The 21,538-nt window shown below is 50.2% G+C and overlaps 6 protein-coding genes across 6 annotated transcripts; 3 read left to right on the forward strand and 3 right to left on the reverse strand.

The window, feature by feature from the left end:
- On the reverse strand, window positions 1-2,817 carry PFICI_08691 (uncharacterized protein; the record flags this gene model as incomplete). The annotated part of the gene is made up of 3 exons (XM_007837272.1): window positions 1-827; window positions 954-1,910; window positions 2,040-2,817. The coding sequence occupies 3 exons, from the start codon at window positions 2,815-2,817 to the stop codon at window positions 1-3; spliced, it is 2,562 nt and encodes an 853-aa protein (XP_007835463.1).
- A 481-nt stretch (window positions 2,818-3,298) lies between these two features.
- PFICI_08692 (uncharacterized protein) lies at window positions 3,299-4,494 on the forward strand (the record flags this gene model as incomplete). Its single annotated transcript, XM_007837273.1, has 2 exons — window positions 3,299-3,369; window positions 3,450-4,494. 2 exons carry the CDS (start codon window positions 3,299-3,301, stop codon window positions 4,492-4,494), a joined length of 1,116 nt encoding a protein of 371 aa, XP_007835464.1.
- Window positions 4,495-10,779: 6,285 nt separating this feature from the next.
- PFICI_08693 (uncharacterized protein) lies at window positions 10,780-14,350 on the forward strand (the record flags this gene model as incomplete). The annotated part of the gene is made up of 3 exons (XM_007837274.1): window positions 10,780-11,419; window positions 11,543-13,828; window positions 13,884-14,350. 3 exons carry the CDS (start codon window positions 10,780-10,782, stop codon window positions 14,348-14,350), a joined length of 3,393 nt encoding a protein of 1,130 aa, XP_007835465.1.
- Window positions 14,351-14,974: 624 nt separating this feature from the next.
- PFICI_08694 (uncharacterized protein) lies at window positions 14,975-15,559 on the reverse strand (the record flags this gene model as incomplete). Its single annotated transcript, XM_007837275.1, has 1 exon — window positions 14,975-15,559. One exon carries the CDS (start codon window positions 15,557-15,559, stop codon window positions 14,975-14,977), a length of 585 nt encoding a protein of 194 aa, XP_007835466.1.
- Window positions 15,560-19,630: 4,071 nt separating this feature from the next.
- PFICI_08695 (uncharacterized protein) lies at window positions 19,631-20,124 on the forward strand (the record flags this gene model as incomplete). Its single annotated transcript, XM_007837276.1, has 2 exons — window positions 19,631-19,884; window positions 19,938-20,124. The coding sequence occupies 2 exons, from the start codon at window positions 19,631-19,633 to the stop codon at window positions 20,122-20,124; spliced, it is 441 nt and encodes a 146-aa protein (XP_007835467.1).
- A 201-nt stretch (window positions 20,125-20,325) lies between these two features.
- Window positions 20,326-21,417, reverse strand: PFICI_08696 (uncharacterized protein; the record flags this gene model as incomplete). The annotated part of the gene is made up of 3 exons (XM_007837277.1): window positions 20,326-20,779; window positions 20,831-21,308; window positions 21,366-21,417. The coding sequence occupies 3 exons, from the start codon at window positions 21,415-21,417 to the stop codon at window positions 20,326-20,328; spliced, it is 984 nt and encodes a 327-aa protein (XP_007835468.1).
- Between the last annotated feature and the right edge of the window lie 121 nt (window positions 21,418-21,538).

The following is a 21,538-nucleotide window of genomic DNA, read 5'->3' on the forward strand; positions in this document are numbered from 1 at the left end:
TCAAAGCTGCACACTGGCACCAATGCCTTGACCTCGATACCAGAACTCCTCCTTCCAATTGCCCAATCTGATATCAACTATGGCGTGAGCATCAAGCTTTAGCCTGCCTCCGAGCGCCTTCCTGACCGCATCGTATCCGACGGATCCAACCGACCACTCCACTGGTAGCCTTGGGGTCGTCGATTTGCCCGGTGGTGCCTGGAAAGGAAGCTCATGTATAATCTTTCCAATTGTTTCCGTATGGTTATATAACGCGGTTGCATTAACAAAGTCAATATAAACAGTATTGTAGTGTAGTGGTGAAACGAGTGTAAATGTCGCTGTTGATGATAAAAAGTGGAATGTCGCATCTCTGATAAAGTGAGACCTTTCGTCAGGTGTGTCGCCTGGGAGATCGAGCTTGGGCGTGGGAACAGTAACGTTAAACCTGGAGAGTATTTCGGAAAGAATGTCTTGACCTGGGATGCTTTTCCGGTGTGGCTTAACAGTAATGGTCGTGTTGTATCCAGAAAGATATTGAGAGACAAGCTCCCGTCCAACATGTCGACCATGACTGCCACTTGCGCTAGGTTCCCACTTGGCAGTGACCAATATTTCAGAGTTCACTCCCTTAACCACATCGACATGCTCGACAGTCGCACGACCAAGGACAGTATTATTACTCATGACGTGGACATCAAAATATGGGACGCTTGCGGTATATGGGGTAGGATTGGTGATATTAACCAATGCCTGGAGTGTGATGGAAGTTGCCGATGTATCGAGTATCTTCAGAGACCTAACTTTGGGCACGAGCTGTGCCAGCGAGTCCTTGCCGCCAGACAAGGCTAGGGTCCAGTCAGCATGAATTCCATGTCGAAGCATAAATGACAGGGGAAAAACTGCAACAGCCTGTCCTAAAAGATTGGCTGTTGGAGAAGGGGACTGACAGTATCGGGACGACTAGTACGGACGTTTTACTGGAATTTTGCCCTCCGCCGGAACATCCTTGATAATCAATTGGCCCAGAGCTGTCACCACTTTGACATCGACAGCAGCTTTAATGTCCAGTTGTATAGGTTTTCCGCCAAACATGAGCGTTTGAACAACTTCGCTGAACACGTCCGCATCAGTGACATTGAGAGGTGCGTCGTTGATGCGTGACTGGATCTTCAGTGTTGCTTCCTCGCCGCTCTTTCCGTCAACTTTGGTGGAATTTGCGTGTTGCCATTTCTTGAGGTTCAGCTCTCCAAGTTTCTTCGACTTGTAAAACACGTCAGCAGCTGCCCTCACTCGGGTAACATTGACACCAAAGTTCATTTCTGCCGGAAGACCAGCAGTGACAAGAACGTTGCCGGAGACCTTGGGATTCGCATTGGGGTCTCCCTCATCTGCCCATGGGTCCGGTAGCGTGAAATGCACATCAGTGAGAGAAAAGTTTCGCAATAAACCGTCAAGTGATCTTCCCGGGAATGGAACTGGAAGTGTTACACTTGACAGTATGTCGGCAATCCAGGGCGGTGTGCTGCCATCGGGTTGGCTGCTGCCGCGGACAAATAAGGTTGCGGGCTCGCCATGCATGTACTGCTTGAGCAGCAGATCCAGGGGTGAAGAATTTGTGTTTGGACACACATGCGTGAGTGACTCTGGCAGCTCGCGAATCAAGCCATGCACCTCGACTTCCACATCAGCACGGGGTTTGACGAATACTTCACTTGTCACAGCATCGGCAACGATAATGTACTGATCGTCGTCGCAGCCGGGCACGAGAATGTCAAACGCGAGCTCGGGGACATCTAGCTCGACAGGGTACTCATTGTAGGCGCTGAGAGCTACCTCTGCAACCATCGATATCTTGTCACCGGGCGAGGGAACATCCTTTACATTGAGTCGGGTGATATTGTATGCGGGCATCGCAGGAATCTTGTTGGCTACGCAATCTATTAGTCAATGTTTCAGAATGTGAAAAGTTAGTGCAAAAAGTATAAAATCATATTTGATCTAGAAGAAAGCTTTCTCTCCAAGGTAAAGAGATGCGAAAGAGCGGTAGAGAGATTGACCTTCAAAAACCATGGATTCGACAATGTTGTGAGTTCCAAGGGGTATGATTCCGGACTTTAGTGTGAGATCGGTCGCACCCTTGAGGCGTAGTCTGTCTAGGCGGCCCTCGAGCCACTCGTTGGCGATGGAGCGGATTCCCTCTACATCACCAGGAGATATCTCGGTAACGAAGTCGAGATCAGTGGTGTATCCTTCGCGCAGGTTGATAGTCAAGGGCGGTACAACTGCAGTCCCCAACAGAGCATCGTTATACTCGGGCAATGACACTGCCACTTTGGTCTCCTCAGTCCCTATCGAATTGGCAATCCATGTAGTAGCCATGCCGATCCTCCTCACATGGTCGTTCTGCACACGAGAGCCATCAAGTCTGAATTTGGCCTGTATTCTTGCCTTAACGCCGTCGGTGGTGATGGAATCAAGAGACAGATTTGTAGGTTCCAGAACTGCTGCCTGTTGTGCGTACTCCTGCACAGCGTCTGGTACAATGAAAGCAAGTGCAATGATTGCCACCACTATAAGGCCGAGGATGCCCATGGCAATGGCGGATGGCCATCTCCGCGACTTCTGTTCGTTCGGTGGATGTGTCGATGGTGTTTGGCTGTGACGCGACCTGATAGACCCAGCAGTATTGGGGTCATCATGCTCTCCATCATATCTCGGTGTCTCAGCAGTGCTGGAGAGAAGCGGCGTTGTCTCTCCAGAATGGCGCTCTGCGCCCTTGTTCTTTGATGACGATGACGCCTCCGCCAGCAGCGGCGATCGTTCGTCGTCGGACATTGTAGGTCCGGAGGGAATGACGCAATGTCCGATCGTATATATTGAGATGATCAAGGGGAACTTATCACGATATGCATCTCCAAGCTGTGCTTGTCGATTTTCGCTAGAAGTTGGTGCGAGGTTGAGAGTTGGTATTTGGATTCTGGGCGGTCAAGACGGAATGCGACAACCTGGAAACGTTTCGGCGCCGTCATCAGAGGTAACGGTCATGGGATTGGGGCAATGCGATGAAGTGGCAGGCAGGCGGGCGGCTGAATTAGGGCGACGGAGGAGGGGCCCAGATCTGCGCCTAGCTGTACAAGGACTAGCGTGGTCCGGGGAAGAGGATGACCTCACTTTAGACCTACCTTCAGACGAGTACCATCCTAACTCTTGATACGCTTTTTGTACGCTTTGCCCGAATTCAGATCTGGCTATTTTACATATCTTTGTCGTCCCGGTGGTACCATGATTTTGTATATATCGTTGTGATCCACGCAAGATGAGCCATCAACGGTATCCATCCCTCGACCCCGTCAAGGAGCCGCATTCGGTCTCGTTAAAGGTGCTTCGGTACAGCCTCCCTCGCCTCCGCTCCCAATAGAGTCTTGCGCTCGTCTCGTTGACTGACCTTGCTCTACCTTCGTTTAAAGACTCTCCAGGCCGTCGTTGGTCACCCAGCATCCGCTCGCAAACAATATCCCCTCTCCCTCGGGCAGCGCCCGAACGATACCAGCCTCGCTCGCCTACCAGTCCACCAACGGTATCACAAATCCGGAACCGTTTCTCCTGACGCCGATCCTGAACCTGCCACCATCCTTCGGCTCCGCATATGTTGGCGAAACGTTTAGCTGTACGCTATGCGGCAACCATGATATTCCACCCGAGAATGCTGCGGTCCAAGATTCAGTACACAACTCCAAGAAAAAATGGATACGCGATGTACGTATCGAGGCTGAGATGAAGACACCAGGCTCTGGCACGGTCCAGAAACTCAAGCTAGGCCCTTTACCCGAACGGCCTGCACCTGCGGATGGCGAGGATCAGCCAGGAGCGGGTGAGGATAGTAGAAGCGGCACGGATCTCGAGCCCGGCCATACCCTGCAAAAGATTGTCAATTTCGATCTCAAAGAAGAGGGAAACCACGTCCTCGCTGTCACGGTTTCGTACTATGAAGCTACGGAGACGAGTGGGCGGACACGCACCTTTAGAAAACTCTACCAGTTCATTTGCAAGAGCAGCTTGATTGTGCGGACCAAGGTTGGCGTGCTGCCAGCTGCTGCATCGAGGGCTCAGAGCGATGAAGATAAGGAGAATCAGACTGGCCCGGCTGAAAATGACAAAACAGAAACAGAAGAGGCCAGGAAGGGCTGCAGAAAATGGGTCCTTGAGGCCCAGCTTGAGAACTGCTCGGAAGATGTGATGCAACTAGACCGGGTGCAACTCAACCTCGAGCCCGAGGCACCCTTGAGGTTTAGGGATGCCAATTGGGCAGTCAGTTCCAGCGCAAAGCCGGTACTGCATCCAAGTGAGGTTGAGCAAGTTTGTTTCTTGATCGAGGAAGACGGCCGCGAGGCGCCAGTCGATGAGCAAGACGGCAGGGTTCTCTTTGGCAAACTCGACATCGGCTGGAGGACCGAGATGGGCAATCGTGGATTCTTATCTACAGGCAAGCTAGGCGCAAAGGTGGCCAAATAAAGAGGACATTGCACCGTGACCAAAGCAAGGACCATTTCGAAGACGGCGACATTTTGATTGCCTTGGTGCATGGAATCCATGCGTATATACAACCAATCAGCACCATGTCATCTGACATGAAGGAAGGACCACCTTTGGAGAACTATGCACGGGACAGATTTGATGTAAGGTTACCGCCCGCTGTCATGGACGAGTGGGCACCATACCGCAGATCTCACATTAAGCTCGAGAGTACCGGTGCCAAGACACCTATAAGATTGTATGTGTGCCGCAATACTCTGGACTGCACAGATGACACATTGAGAAGGCAGGCTATGCGACAGGGTAAATATATAATAGAGTGGATATCCATTACAAGCTCTATTCGAAATGAACTGTCGCGGCTTCTGGTTCTGAAGAACGGCTGCCGCTGCTGCCGGTCATGATCGCATTCAATACCGCAAGCTAAAGGGGCACATTATGAGAAGTGACAACTACTGCCAATATCAAAACAATGTGATAGAGTCAATAGACATGGGTCCCGCAGAAATCAATCATACTTATTCGTGAATTGGTCACCAAGTTCTTTTTCAACAAGGTAAAGATCACGTACAATGTGACAAATCACAGGCGGCAGAAGGATGAGACACAGTGAACAAAAAGAACAGGAGCGGTCTATAAGTCTATTCAAGCAGACATTGGAAAAAGCAAGTCCCAGACATACGCACACACACCTTTTGATGGTGGTTGGGTGGGTGCTGCTTCATCTTGTTTATTATTCGATCACCTTTTTCCACCTCTCGCCACGACTAGATTGTAGAATAAGAATAGCTAAGCATATACTCCGCCCAAGTTTTTCTTCTTCTTCTTCTTTTTTTTTTTTTTCAATTTTTCTACATAACATCGACCTCTCAGGAATGTTTCTAGCTAACTAGCCATCAGAGGTTGAAATAAAATTACAATCTCGGAAAGGAGAAAAAGGAGACTTGCGTAAAGCTGTAGCTTGCCCAACTGAAGAAAAAGCCACCCGAAAGCTATACTTCAGCCCTCCTCAGCCTTTTTGTCGGCGAATTAGCCACGTGGTAGAGGAGAAAAGGTCCGGTCTTATTCTAGCATCTGTCTAATGGATCTGTAAATATAGCAACCAAGGGGTCGAAGCCATGGCCAAATTGACACCTGGGGCATGCTATTTGAGAAAAGGATACTATATATATGTCTTGAGTCATGTAGACCGTATTACTGGATAATGGTAAAATGAACCACAGTCATCACCTCGATCCGTAGCTGCCGAGAGACGTCGAGGCCCTATTTACTTTGGACTTTTTCCCATTCGCGTGTCGACGCGTTCCTGGGAGCTTCAAGCTTGAGCTTTGGCACATAGAGCTAGCAAGTCATGTCCTCCGGGGCTTATGTCATTAGGGTGTTGTAGTGTAGGCAACCTCATGTAGGCAGTACGGAATATGCCCCTCATTACTCTTCTCCTTACGTGTTTCAGTTGAGGCGTCAGACGAGTATCTGGTTGCGATGCTGGTCTCTGCTCTTATACTAAGCTTGGGCAGTTGTCGGAAGACGTTCCTGATCTGACGACGTCCACCCCGGCCCGACCAGCCAAAGCAGATCCGAAAATCAGAAAGACCCCTGCCTGATCTTACTACCTGTCAGTTCTCCCACCGACCATGAGGTTTTGTAAAATTGAAATTCAAGGTAGCGCTGTGGTAAGCACCAGACCGGCGTGTTCCTTAGTGTGCCACGCTGGAGGAAACAGGCGGAAGGAATACGTCCCGGGGGGCTTGATCTGCAATTCCCATGACTTGCAGGACGGGAACTAGTATCGCGATCTTGACTGAATTGGTGCAAGGCTACCGTAAAAGCGGATGGGAATATTTTCACACCCAGCAGAGGTGAGGGTGACATGCTGACCTAGTAGGAAGTAGCGCTGGACCGATGCGGCGCAACCTCAGTAAAGTGTTGGTTGCCTCATGCAGGCACGCAACCCTCCATTACGGTTAAGTTGACAGTAGTGCGACCAGCAAGCTGAGATTGGAAATCTGTACAGTGTACGAGTTAACTTGAGTGATGAGAAGTTGGGCAAGTAATGTAGACTCTGGAAAGCCTGAAGCACTGAAGCATGAGTGCATTAACGACGAAGCAGGCTAGCGTCGAACATAGAGTGCAATGAGACGTCAGTGGATCTCTATACAAACTGACCTGGGCAGCAATAGACAATTTCTACCTATAAAGTATAACGATGGTAATAAAAAAAAATGGATGGAAGCCATGATGCTGTATTACGGCACCTTGTCTTTCTGGCTCCAGAAACGATTGCCCAAGGACGCCTCCAGCCCCAAAGGATGAGTTGACAGGCGCATGCTGCTCGCTGACGTTGCTTGTGTGACGGGTTATGGGTGCATGCAGTGGCTTTGACAACGTGTCGGGCTTACACTGCGCGTGCCCGCCTTGGGCAATGCTGCAAAGCTCGCTTTCTCAGTCTCGAATTCATCCAAACGAGAGAAGCTGAAACACAACGCAACCTTCGCCAAAGCAAAAATATGCAATGGTGCCAATCGGCTGTCGCCACCACACAGGGTCTCGTGCGAATCCGAAGTGATAACACCCTCCAGCGGCTGAAAATAGTTAATATAGGTAAAAACAAAGTTGTCCAACCAATGCTGGAAGATATTTGATTTGGGTTGTAGACAGCTTGTCGTGATTTCGGTCAGCGTCGTGTCATTGACCGCCGGGAGTATTCTATTGAAGCAATCAAGCAATGAATCATTTCGTTGTCAACATGATCGAATTGTGCCAGATCGTGATATGCTCCATGGGTATCTGCTAAGAACGGGGATTCAGGGTGGCACAGGCAAAAGAGACGGGAATAGAGAATAAGTAAAGATACAAGATGCCGTCGTGGGGTCTGTGCTTGACGGGCTTTGTAAAAGAGATTTATACTGATAGGCACATATGCCCACTACCGAGGCGACGCGATGTCACCTCATGGCAGAGACTCAAAGAATACAAAGTACGAAATAGTAATCCCACAACACGAGCAGCACAAACGCACTGAGCGCAAGGTTTACCGATAGTTTTGGGCGGTCTTTAGGGGGGCTAAACTTCAGAGGAGTATAAAACTCGGGCCCATGTATGGTGCGTGAGATATTGACTATCTCGTACCATGGATACAAATCATGGAAAATTGAGCCACCATCTGATGATATGCATAGAAGTTTACACAGGAGGCCGGCAGTCCATATTTTGATCTGCCCTTGTGCAAGCGGTGGATGGTTTGATAGATTTGATGGAATATTTGCTTGCTTAGGATATAGCAACGAATCGGTTCACGGCGTAATGATCATGTCCGAAAAAAAGGGGACTGATGCAAAGAACCATCGGGTAATTTTTGAAAGCGCGAAGCATCTGTCCAAGTACACTATACTGTGGTGTGTTGCATACCATGTAGAGTATGCATGTTGATGCTAGAGTGTTGTAGAAGGACTGAAGGACAGTGCGATTGGGCAATCAGGGGAATACTGTACGTGGAGAATCATTGAATGACGACTACAGGTCTCCATCTTTTTTCTTCCATCTTGCTCCATCTCCCCTGGTGAGTAAGAAGACGCTTGAGTTGAAGATTTTAGTCTAAAAGATGAGCGGTCGGTACGGTGGAGATGAGATGCCTCGGTGCAGCGCGGTTGTACGAGGGGGGAGAGAAAATACTGCAGCCGAAGTCCGTACGCCGGTGCGTTGACCAAATCCTCGGCTGCAAATCTGCAAGAAGCCTAGATCAATCATGGACACGGGATATCTCAGCGATGAATTAACTGCTGGCACAAATGTGTGCAGTGTGCGTGCAGGCATAAGAACAGACGTTAATAGTATCTACGTTCACCGTCGTGCAAAGGCCGCCGTGAGGGTTGAGAGGGGGACCAGGCGTCCAAAAGGAGCAGCCAAGACGACCCTGGATTGATGTGAGCGCACAAATCAAGGGACTCACAGAGATCATCCCTGGCTTTAACCCTTCGTGGGCTGCCCACCCCCTAGTTGGGTGTCCTCCCTACGTAGGACGACTGTGGTGCGGTTAGCGGCGATGTGGATTCAACCATGGATGCTCTCACTCGTCCCCGCTACCAGGTTGCCGCATTGTCCCAAGGAACCAATGCGCGCATGCGTTGTGAAATACGGAGTGTGGTCGAGATGCGATCCAGACCAGGAGGTTTTGGTGCCCCGTGAATCCGACCGAGTCTCGAAGAGGCTGAGGCTCATTGTTCATTTTTGGGGTACGGCTCTTTTTTGGGGAATACTTCAGTACTACCTAGTAGATACTGTGTGCTTCGTACTTGTATGAGAGATATTGTAGCCCAAGCTGCATACAACCGAACTCACACTCTGCATTTCGAGAATTGTGAGAGATGAAGGGGTTGCCGATCGTACTAATTGGATGATCACAAGAGGGAATAAAAAAACCTTCAGTCAGCTTGCGTGGGTTTTGAGAGAATGGACTGATCAGGTAGGTACAGTATTCACCATAACTTTTGCCTACCTGCACTACGTACATGGCTGGGTCCCGTAGTGCAGGATAGGTACATGTGCCGCAGCCGGTAGGACCAAAAAAAAATATGCAGAGTGCCAGGTCCTCCATATCGAGGTGGGCAAGAGGTAAAGAGGGGGCACCTTTGGGGGGCGCCCACGCACACGCCATGTCCAGTGAGGTCCAGCAACCCCGGTCGACATCGAGCGGCCATCAGGCATTAGCAGTGCCCATCGTTCAAATCGCCAGTTCCGTTTTCCTAGTACGGCCATGGGCTTCCATGTCTAAACGATTTTAGTGCAACTGTAGGTAGGGGTTTGCTTTGGGGATTTCGAATACGTATTCCCGCACGATACGTAGCTTAGCGTACAGAAGAGAAGTTAGATGTAGGGAGGGGTGAAGAAGACGAAGAAGAAGGAAGAGAGTGTTCGTTCACATTTGGATCGATCGTTGGCTGCCACTGGGCCATGTTCTAAATAGGTTGGTCATAACTACCAGTAAAAAGTACGTAGGTGGTGTGGCTTTGTAAATATCTCTCTCCGTATTCTCTTCTTCCTGTTTGTTGAATCGCTCGTTTGACTGGCCCAATTGAGCAAGGTTGTCAAACTACCTCATCTGCCTTTCTGCTCTCCTTCCCTTTTCCATACGAATAAACACACAAGAACCTCGAGAGGGCTTTGGAATGACTGTTGTGTCCATGCAACGTCAATGTGTGCATCTTCAACGCCCTTGATATGCACGGAGACTCGGTCGAATAACCCCGCGACAAGAAACACATCCTTTCCCCCCTCTTCCCAGAAGAAGCCAACCGACTTTGCATCACATACCTAAAGAGAGGGAGAAAAAAAAAAGAGATACACCCACGCACTTGAGACCACTCACGGAGCTGCATGCCTGAACTTGCATTAGAAGCTGCATGAAGGCCCCTTATCACTGATCTGCCCTGAACCAACCGACGCCCAAGAAGCCGCCGCCGAAAAGCAGCACTGTTTGGGCGCCTGCCGGATCTAAACTCTAACAGGCCCGGAACCCAAGAGAGGAAGAGAGGTGGAAAGAGAGAAAAAAAAATTCCCCAAGAGTGCCAAAAAAGACGTCTGCCAAACGCGCCAACGGTACGATCTCGCTTACTCGTTCGCTCGAGCTCATAGCTCCAACAACTTCAAGCAACCCCCAAGCAACCAGCTGCAGCTTTGCTGGTGCGGGTCAGCGCAACACACACAAGTCACAGACCGTATAACCTCGTCTGACTTGGCCCTGGCAACCCGGGAGCCACCCGACTTTGAAGCGATTGATTGCATTGGCTTTCCTGGAATTCATACTCCTCTCGCTGTGTCGTGGAAAGCATCACTTACTTGTCTTGTTCCTCGTTTGTCCCTTGGATCTTTTTTCCTCCTTTCCATTGCGCGCCCGCTGCAGCGAAGTCTTTTCCTGAATTGTATTTGCTTCTTCCCAAGAAGCCCGTTTTCGCAGCACCAGCGACGCGACTACTATTACACGCCTAAGACGCACAGCTACCTTGCCAGCTTCCGTTGAGCGAGATCCTGCAGACCGCCCTCGCCAATTGTTCTGGACAAGAACAACAACAGTCATTGCTCTGATACCTGGCAAATCCAATTTCTGATTCGAAAGTTTCCATACTCCCTCTGCACACAACGGAAAACTGTGTGCTAGAACCTAGTTTCTTCCGACCGCTACGCGGCTTCACCTTGCGATATCGTTTCACTGTACCAAAGCTTGGTCCTGCAGTCGAGGGGCAGGAAACGCCCTCGATCTGATGTGGCATGGATAACGCTTCGGCTCCACTCGCCGACTACTTCTGGATTGCAGGCATTCAACACATTTCTTACCAGGACTTTCCCACCCTAATCCCACAAACCCACGTGGAGACAACTATAGAAGAAGATGGCGAGCCTGAAGAGGAGGAACAGGAGGCGCTGAATCGCGACTCAATTATTAGCACGCCCTCCAAAGGCGCTGCCCGTCATTCCCGCCAAAACTCCGGCAACCGACTGTCGAGGGCATCGCTCAAGACTCTGGAAGAGAATGATGGTAACACGGTCAGTAACAGAAGCAGTGCCACCATCCGGGTTGGCTCGCCTCCTCCTAGCGGCAATGGCAATGCGACGCTCCTGGAAGGCATGCCTGCCTTCCTGGCCGATTTCGATTTTGACGAGGCACTCTTTAAGTTTGCAGCCGAGAGGGAACATTTTTTGGAAGACCTGAGTTTCTCAGCAGGTGCCAAGACGCAGGCCAGACCGCCGATGGTCAACCCAAGAACCGAGAGAATCAAGGCAGACGAATCAAGTGGTAGAATGAGCCCTCTGAAGAGTCTGCGAGGCAGTATCAGGGGCAGCATAAGGCGCAAGATCAGCTTCAAGGACATGAACAGCGTACGGAAACAGCCAACACCTGCAAAAGCCGGTATGTCTTGCCTTGGTATTTTTTTGCACAGTCCTGTTTCTGAATTTGCCCGTTGCGACATTGCTCATATGCATTTTCAAAGTGCACGCTTGGACCTGATCACATACTGACTTCTGCAAATAGCTTCGGTTCGTACGTCTAAGAGACTAAGCAACTACAATGCTGTCATTCCACCTCCCGAACCTCTCAATCTGGACCCAGACATGCACCCGCTGAAGCGACGCTTCGAGCCCGAATTGCTGGACCGATACCCACCACGGAATGCAAACGAAGATCTGGCCAAGCGGGGACGTTTCCCGGACTACGTGCCCATGTTCGCCTTTCCCAACGACATCCAGATAGTATCCTCAGACGACCGGCCCAGATCTACATGGCACGGCTTTACCATGACTTCTGATGACAACTCTAAGATATATGGCATTACGGTCATAGTTTGGACCGCCGTGGCTGCGGATGTTGCCGAGGATATAGAACACAGATGTGAACGATGGAGACAGAGCCACATGAGTGGCGAGGAAAGAGAACTGGCTGCAAGTCTTGGCTCAAGACTTGCTGCAGAAAGAGCACACCTGTCGCAACTGCTCGCTAAACTGCCCACCGTACCCTCTGGCTCTACCGCACGAGAGAGACTGGATGACCAGATCAGCACTGTGGAGGAAAAAATCACCCTCATGACTGAAATGTTGAGGCCTTTGAGGCATGGAGCAGCATCTAAGATTGATGGACTGACAGCTGGTGAAAGTGGACTTTGGATCCCGCGGGCATTTGGTGTTCTTGGAAGAGATGCCACCCGCATCACCTTCTGGAAAGACTGGTTGAGAGCTGTGGTAGTGCCCATGTCCGACGGGAGTATTCTGCGTGTTCCACCTACCTCTCCCAGGATAGGACGTTGGCAGCCTCTCGAGCGATATGTCGTCAACCTCTGCGCAGAGGCGCCCAGCCCACTCAGCTCCAAAACACAGGTCGAGATTAGTGTCCGGGAGCTGCGTCTATATGCTCGGAAGGAAGCTGAGAATGAGCTGCCCGGATCTAGAAACGTCGACTTGTATGCTCTATTCCGGTCTTTGTCGCTGGAAAACGTGGTCGCTCTTTTTGAGTACGCTCTTTCGGAATCGCGAATCATTTTCTTGTCCTCACATACCGCCATGTTGCACCTGGCCTGCCATGCTCTTGCCAACCTTCTTTACCCCCTGAAATGGGCCAGCATATTCATTCCCATCCTCCCGGCAAGGTTACTGTCGGCTCTGGACGCGCCTTGCCCTTACATTGTCGGAATTGAGAGAAGATACGAGAATCTTGTGTTGCCTGACGATGACTACGTCCTGGTCGACCTCGACAGGGATACTATTGATGCAACGTCGCAGCCTCATCGCCTGCCCAAGCAACACCGCCGCAAATTGATGTCACTCCTGCAAGTAGCTGCTCCTCACGCTCTGCGTTTTGGTGTCACCGCTGGACCTCCTCCCTATGCGATCGAGTCCTTCCCATACGACTCCTTCTCGGCCGAATTCTCCTCTGTATTCACAGAAAAGACGAGCTCAAGCTCATTGGGCAAATGGGTGGCCCAAAACTCTTCAACTTTTGGTGAGCCCGATATAATTGGCGTGCCACCTGCTCCCATCTTCAACACCTTCTCGCACGCAAAGCCCGGCACTGCAGACCGTCCTACTACAAGCAAGTCAAACAAGACTAGCCCGCCCAACTCCCTATCCCCAAGCTCCGTCCATTTCCCGCCAATGCCTGGAACACCCATCTCCCGGAGTGATTCCGGCTACGCTTTAAACGCCACCTTGCGTGAGAAGCGCTCTGGCACGTTTGACAAGGAGAGAAGGAGTTCCTCCTTTGGACAACAACCCAGTTTCAACCGACCCAATGCACCTTTCTTGAACGGACATCAGGCAAATATGTCACTGTCGGCCATTTCTATAGATTCGAAATCGTCTTATGGTGGCTATGCCCCTTCGACCTATGCTCAATCAACCTTGGCAGCATCAACCATAATGCCAAACATGCTGATTCAGCCAGTCAAGAACACTGAATCGACGGTGTGGGTTGAGGGCCATAACTTCAACTTTGCCAGCAATGATCATGTATCGATCTGTTCCGTCTGTGATGAGCGTGCTGAGGGTGATGGCATTTATAAGTGTTCTGGCTGCTCATCGGTCTCTCATGGACGTTGCCTGGGATGTGTCTGCTTGGTCTGCCCCGTCGCCTTCAGTGCCGACAAGGTCCGTGCTAGCTTTGTCCGCTGCCTCGCCAGTATGTTCTACACCTATCGAAGATATATGGGACGGCCATCAAAGGATCAAAAGAAGGCTGGGCAAATGTATGCCTTTGACATGAATGGTTTCATTAAAAGCTTGCCATACGATCAGCAAGATTACGTGAACATGCTGAAGGAGACGCAAGGTGAGCCTCGAGTCGATCATTACCATGGGATGTTTTACTGACATTGTGCCTTTAGCATTTAACGAGTTCATTCATGAACGAGAGACGCAGCCAGGCTCTACGCCTGCTATACGCCTGTTCGATGAGATCATCCTCGCAAAGAAAGCTCGTGGTAAGACAGGCCTGTCTGGCCTGTCCAGGCTGTCTACGATTAGAGCGTCTCATGGAGTTTCGCAATCTATGCCGGGCATCCAGATACCCTCAAAGCCGGGCAAGTCGCAGGGCTGGTTGAACGACACAGAAGACCACCTATGGAGGACGGCATCAGTGCCGGTACCCAACGCAAAGTTTCCAGGCGACTATCACGAAGTCGTCACACGAGTACCTGTCAAGTTTGACAGCTCTTTGATGAAGGAGCCCCGTGCCATAGCAGGAGTTCCACGGGCAGAGCCACGCAAGAAGGGATTTTTGCGGAAACAAGTTCCTAGCATGATGCTTGGTTCGACACCGATATCTCCCGTCTCGCCTGATGGCTCTGGCTAACTCCACTGCTGTCGGCTGGATAGACAAAATTGAAGTAAATCAGAATATCTGCATCAATTGGTACATGGTTACATGAGAAAACTCATCATCATAGCGAAGCGATTCTTGTATTATAGTTCAGCATTTTCGGTGAGTTCGGCTGTGAATAATCAGCCTCTTGGGGAAGTGAGGGAAGTGCAGGTCGAACATGAGGACAGGCCAATTCCTTCCAACCAAGACACGATCTAGCCATCACAGTGAGCCAAATTCATTTCCCGTGAGGGTATGCCGTCGTCATATTGCAGCCAAGGAGAAAATTTGGAGGGAATGAATAGAGGCTGGAAAGACTGGGCGAACGAGAATTGAATATGAGAGCTAGAGTGCCTACGATACTTAGACGATACGCATTCATCTATCTAAAGTCGATCAAGCTCGGTTGCATATGAGATAGAACAACATTATTACGTTTTCATGATCAGTGCCCCAAAAATGACAACCGTAAATTAAACTCCACTGTCATGCTTTATGGGTATCATACTCGTCGTCACGTACATACATGCCAGCTGAAGAATTGACAGCCGCTGCCTGTGCCTATTCTAAAAGAAGCCTGCGCTTATGCTCAATGACAGGAATAAACCCAGGTGATTAGGAAGGCTTGTCCCTCCCATTAGGTCCATTGCTACCAGCGCCATCGCCAGGCTTGGGCCTTGGTTTTGGCTGCTTCTCGTATGCGTTCGGGCTCGGTCTCCTTCTCCTCCTGCCACTACTACCTCCATTGCGACGACCTTTGTGGTGATGCGAGCAGCCCTCCCCGTGCTCGTGATCGTGTCCATGTCCTCCCCCGGCCCGACCGACCCTTCTCCTGCCACTGCCTGCATCCGAGTCGCTGTCCGAACTGCTGCTGCTATCATCGCTGTCGTCTGAGGAAGACTCGGAGCTCGACTCGCCCACGGCCCGGGGCGCGTGGTAGATGCAGCACACCTTGGACGACTTGCGGCCAAGCCCTTCATTGTCGACGACGTTTTCGGCCCACTGCACGCGCGGGCCCGAGGGGGCGTGGGCGCCGCGGAGGCGGAGAATGGGCGGTTGCGGTTGGGATGGTGGTTGTTGGGTCGCTGGGGAGGAGGTGGAGGACTCGCCGCCCGTTGTCGAGGTGGTCGTTTGTGTTTGGGATCCCGACGTGGCGGTGCCTTGTTGGCGGAGTTGGGTTTGTGGCTGAGGGCCGCTCATTGTGCCCCGTGTTTGTGCGAGGGAGAGTGTGAAGATGGAAAAGTCTTGCAGAGTAGCTGCTTGTCGGAGAGATTGGAGACGTCTTTTGTTGTTGCACTGGGCTTGGTGTTTGGTGTTTGTCGAGGTTGTGTTTATAAGCAGATTGCCCGCGTGCGCCGCGCTCCAAGTGGCAATGTGCTGTAAAGCCGCGGATGCTGTGGTTCGTGTGCGGTGAAAGAAGGTGAATGACCCCAACGACTGCCTCGTGTATTTTATTCTTCCTCGTTTGCAAGGGGACAGAAAATCACAGGTGTGAGTAGAAGAGCGCAGTTGAGAATGGTCTTAGATATGACGATTGTTGGTTCCAGATGTTGGGCGGAATTGATGCCCCGCGACTTACTTTTTTGGAGGGGCTCGGGTCGCTCCGTAGTACATCTACCGGCGGTGTGGATCAGCCCAACCTTCAAAACTACCTACATACACATCTTTGTCGCAATGATGCCTCTTCAGCCCATGTGCGTCTCTGATTTTGTTTTCTCACACAGTTCACTGTTCTTCTTGAATGACCGTACTTATTGGTTTCCATTGTAAATTGCCACTTGCCATTGACACTACTTTATACAGGCTAGTGCTTGCATAGTATAAATCCCAGGTAATTGAACCTCCCTCTCCCAACTCTTACTACAAGATGGCCAGTTTACAGGCCCGGCATCACATTCCGCGGGAATGTAGCATTCATTGCCGTACAGCTCACAAGGGAGCACTGCTGGGAGCTCAACTTTCTCACTGCCAATATTCTCTGCTTCCGGGGGTCTTTGCGCATCCAGCATCTCATGAGGACCCGGAGAGGAGACGCATTCAGAGTGCAGCTGTACCCTTCCATTGGGCCATTCGTTCTGCTGCGTTTTCTCCTTGAGCGCTTTCTCTTTTTTCTCTTCGATGCGCCCTTTACGTATGAGAAACATCAAGACCACAGCCACTGATATAGACATCGCGCACGTTATGGTGATTGTGGCTATGATGGTTGTGGTTGATTGCGAGGTGCTGCTACGAACCGCATCGTCTCGAGGGTATATCCTCGCAGATGCTGAATGGGACAACCAGTGCGGTTCCCTGTTGATGTACATTGTTGATTGATCTGTCGCATGCTGTTAGATAACCTCGGCAACTATGTAAGCTCCTCATACTTACCAAGTCACTTCAGGGACAATTACAACATCTGTGTTTCCCACTTTGGTCTTCTTCGAATTATGCCTCAGGCCATTCTGGTGGATCAAATTCGAGCTGTGGAAATGAGACACTGGACGTAGAATAATAATTCCAATGGTTGGTCGAATAACACAAGACGAACCATTGATAGGTATGGAAAAGTCCAGACATGCTTATTATAGCATTCTTACAGTCCCCCGACCTGCAGTCGCTTTTTACTGAACCATGGACTCTAACGATATGCTGCTAGAAGCGTTACATGGTCACATCCTACTGGTGGCGATGCTAGGCTGTAGCATTAATTAAACCGGCCTATGGTCAGCTATCAATCATTCCCGGCCCCTGAATGCGGATGGACAAGGCAGGTGAGCAAGGGTCAATCGGTCGCCATTTACCAGGATGAGGATGCTTACATACGGCTGTGCCTCGTCGCAGATGACATCCAAGATGGCACGCACAATTGCTCTCAGCCCTACAAGTAATGGCGATCTGCAATGTCATTGGCTCAGGCGTTGTGCTGATTATATCTTAGGTTCTCTCCCGGCTCCAATTGTCGTGCTCACGCTGCATATAGGATTGTCACCCTGCCTCAAAATGTTGACCCTGTTATCCTCATCTCGTGGGCCTTCCCTTTTTTGGATATGCTAATCAAGATGACTGATACCACCCACCTCACCTTGGCATTCACCGAGAATATTGTCCACTCAACGGCTTGAACGGTCCTCCACGAATTATTCACGATCTGTTACCCTATACAGGGGACAAAAGCTGGAAAGTGGGAGAGAAATTGTGATAATGCTACGTTATTTCGCCCACATAATATGTCAATATTATGTCGCAAGCACCTGCAAAAGTCGACCGGCTCCTTCGCCCCCAAACGTACCCTGCGGGATCAGCCGCCCAATCGTAAAGTCATGTTGGCAAACCCATCTGGTAGACTATTATATATCCTGGTTTCAATGAGGATCCGGTACGGTGCCGAGAGCTCGTCTAATAGGCAGACAATTCGTATATTCTGCTGCCGGATCCTACAGTGCTACCCTGGTGATCCTTGGTGAACGCAACTCCGGGAAGCCGGGAGTTGCAGAGCACACATCGACGGCCCATCCAACTCAATGGAAAGCCGCATATGGCGCAGTCGAAAAGCGAGTCTGCGGCAACCCTTTTCTTTTTCCTGCATAGACGCGATAGTCTTGCGGAAATCCCGAGCCAAGAATCATTCTTCCGTTGCCCCGGTCCTAATTAGATGCTTTCATGGAATTGCATGTCTTAGATCGTGCGTTTCTATCAACGACCATGAAAGATTCTGTGCATGAGGTATTTGGGGGGCGATGTTGGTGAGAGCTCCATCGAGGTAGATACCGTTGTACACCAATTGAAAAGACCATGGACTCAGAAGCGAAGAGTCAAAATTAACCAAACGACTTTTGTCAGTAACCAGTCGAAGCTTTGTGGGATCCGGGTTATCACGGTAGTTGGGGAAAAAAAGAAAAAAAGAGAAAACCCAGAGAGAGAAACAGAGAAAAAAAAAAAAAACGACCAGAGCCTTTCGACCACAACAATTAAATGAAAAATTTCTATAGACCCCATGCATTGGCAATTTTCCAATCATATTACCTGCTTGCCTTTCGTTAATGCTCTGCAACAAAAGCTTTGCGGAACAAATCAATAAAATTCAAGTTGACTGTACACTAGAATGGCAGTGGTATCGCTGCTGCATTCTGCCAGTATTGCATCATGGTTGTTTTCAAATTGCGCAGATGCTACGTGCTAAAGAAACAAAAATGGTCATTGCAAGGCTGAACACGAGACATCAACGAGAACTTTTCCATTCCCCAACGCCACGCCTCACATTTCCAGTTGAACAGCGGCCAACAGTATCCATTTCTACAATGTCGCTGTTATGGAAGCGAAGAATAAATGGCAATGTTATTAGACAACCAGAGTCTTGTCGCTACTGGCCACGACATTGGTCAATAGATACCCGTTTGTACACAACAAGCTCCATGTTGTCTTGATTTGACTCCTGAACACCGAGCTTTACTTACTTGCCCTCGCGCGAGGAGCCTGCTTAAACATTTAATTGTCTTCGTGATGATACCACGGACTCTTGACCGCAAACATCAGGAAACCAATGACAGCCCTGATGCATTCTAGAGAGCCAACCTACAGGCTGTTGAACAGAATTGGAATTCCGGCTGACAAGAGGCGGGGAGTTTCGACAATGAGAGTGTTTGGGAGAGTGACGGCTTCATTCTATTGGAACTAGTCCTCCCTAACATGTATGCCCTGTGAAGACAGTCGCAAAAGAGAACAAGCTGTTCAGTTGGATGTTTCTTTGTGTTTGCACAACCAAAGTCTTTACGAGTAGCATGCATTGCTCCAAGAATATCTAACATGTTTGACATTCTGAAATATTGTTGTGAAGCTCATGTTGTGCAAGTGAACCAGGCCATGATTAATGGTTAACCGCGATGAAGTTGACATGATAGCCTCGTTGGTGTATCTGTCCGATACTTCCAGTTTCGAAGCAAACAGATCTTTGTTGGTTGAATTGCAAGACGATCTCTTGTAGATGTACTTTCGTCACCTTTAGATTTGAGCAAACGCGCTGCTCAACACCAGATAAAAGCATGACGCGCTTTTCCATCCCACTTCACGTCCACACAGCAACGAACGACGTTTGCTGCATTCAATCGTCAAGCCTAGCACTCTTTCAATCTGTTCCTGCAAACCACAAATCCTTTTGTCGACACCTTCCCTCTCCCTTTGCCCTCCAACTTGCCATCTTCGAGCAATTCAGAAGCTGCCTTTCCATCGACACAAACATCTTCAGGCAACAGCTGCACCATCAAGCACACCAACCCCTCAACGGTGCTCACGATGTCTTCACCCGGAAACGAGTCTGCTGTCGGCGACACAGCCGATACTCCTGCCGCCAGCACCAGCCGCGGACGCGACCGTCCGCTCAACCCGAGGCTGCGACCACAGCGATTACACCATAAGGTCAATAATGCCATGAAGGTCGTCGACAAGAAGCTGGACGACAAGAACGCCACAGCCCTGAGCGACTGGCTCTCCGCTGAGGAGATGGTACAATTCCGCCGTACCGTCCGCGAGATTGTTCGCCGAGAGTAGTAAGTACGCCCTGTCCCATTCTCCTTGACCTTGCTAATGTGCAATCCATCAGCAATGCCACATTTGACAGCTGGCCCAAACGCGTGGTCCACAACTACGTCCCCGATGCACGAAAGGCTATCATCGATGCCATCAACGAGAGCTGGGCCATGTTTGACGCCGCCAGGGTTGCAAAAGATGAGCAGTACGACGATTTCGTCGCGGCGGATCTCCTTTTTCCGAAGTTTTACACAGAGTAAAGATGACGGTCACAAGTCCTCGGCCGCACAAAGAATTTTGCAATACTTTCTGGAATACAATGGCGCGGGGAACATCAAAGGCGTCTTTTCTGAAGCTAGACAAAAGTAGATACGTAAAGTGGGTGGTAAAAGAAGCCCCCGTGGTGTCTAGCACGTGACAAGATGAAATAAATATTATTTAATACGCCGTGAAATTATCCATCAACCCTCCATGGGAATGCCGCGGGGATATCTGGCTCCTATAACTTCGAACTTGCTCAGAATAGAATCCAACTCTGCTAGATCCTCATCGGTAAGCTCAAGCACCTTGGCGTTCTCGTCCACTCTGTCAGCGGTGATTGCTCCTGGAATAGGGATGACTGACGTGCCAGCTCTCTTGGCACATGCTCGCGTCCAGTTTATGGCCAATTGCGACGGCTTGCAGTCCTTCTTCTGCGCAATTGACTCGACCTGCTTCACCAGTTCAAGGTTGATGGGGAACGCATCGGGCTGGAAGCGTGGGTAGTGGTGTATGTATCTGTCGACTGGCACGTCCTCTAGTGACTTGATCTGACCGGTGAGGATTCCATTGCCCAAGGGTGAGTACGCGACGATGGGAATACCATACTGGGCGCAAGCTGCCGCAACACCATTTTCCAAGATATCGGTGCTCCATCTGTAGGGTTATTAGTATATCTCACAACGTAGACTCTTCGTATCTGCCTACAGGGAGAGTTCAACCTCGCAAGCCACAATTTTAGTAATCTTGGCCGCTTCATGGACAGTTGAGGCCTTAACTTCAGACAAGGAGATTCCACCAATCTTGCCCGTCTGGACATACTCCTTCTCGAGGACGCCAAAGGTCACCTCTAATGGCGTGTTGTGATCTCGTCGTGCACACTCAAATATGTCAATCTTCTTGCGGCCCTTCAACAGCGCCAGGCAGTTGTCTAGCGACTGGCGGATCCCCTCAGGGGACCCATCCGGGCCTTTGACAGGGCCATATCCACCCTTGATAGAAAGAACCACCTTGCCGGCATCCTCGGGATACTTCTCAAAGTAGCGCTCGAGGAGGTGCAGGGAGTTGTACTCGGGCGTGCCGTAGAACTCGCCCCCGTTCCAGAAATTCATGCCATTCTTCAGCGCGGCCCGCATGGCCGCGAAAGCTTGCTCTTGCGAGCACGAGTTGGTACGCGACGTGAAGCCTGATCAGCGAGATTAGCTCCAGAGCAAAGAGGTTTGTGGTTCCGTGTAAAACTCACCCATTAGACCAAAGCCGATGGGTCCCACTTCTTTGCCGACGAGCTGAGGCATCGTGTCTTCTGGTGGGTGATGTGAATATTCTAGAGGGTATTTGGAGTAGGCTGAAGCTGCGCGGCAATCAACTTGACTATCTGTGTTCTCGCTTGGTTGTGTCTGTCTTTGTTATCAAGCG

Source organism: Pestalotiopsis fici (assembly GCF_000516985.1).
Source record: "Pestalotiopsis fici W106-1 unplaced genomic scaffold PFICI_Scf_6, whole genome shotgun sequence".
NCBI lineage: Eukaryota > Fungi > Ascomycota > Sordariomycetes > Amphisphaeriales > Sporocadaceae > Pestalotiopsis > Pestalotiopsis fici.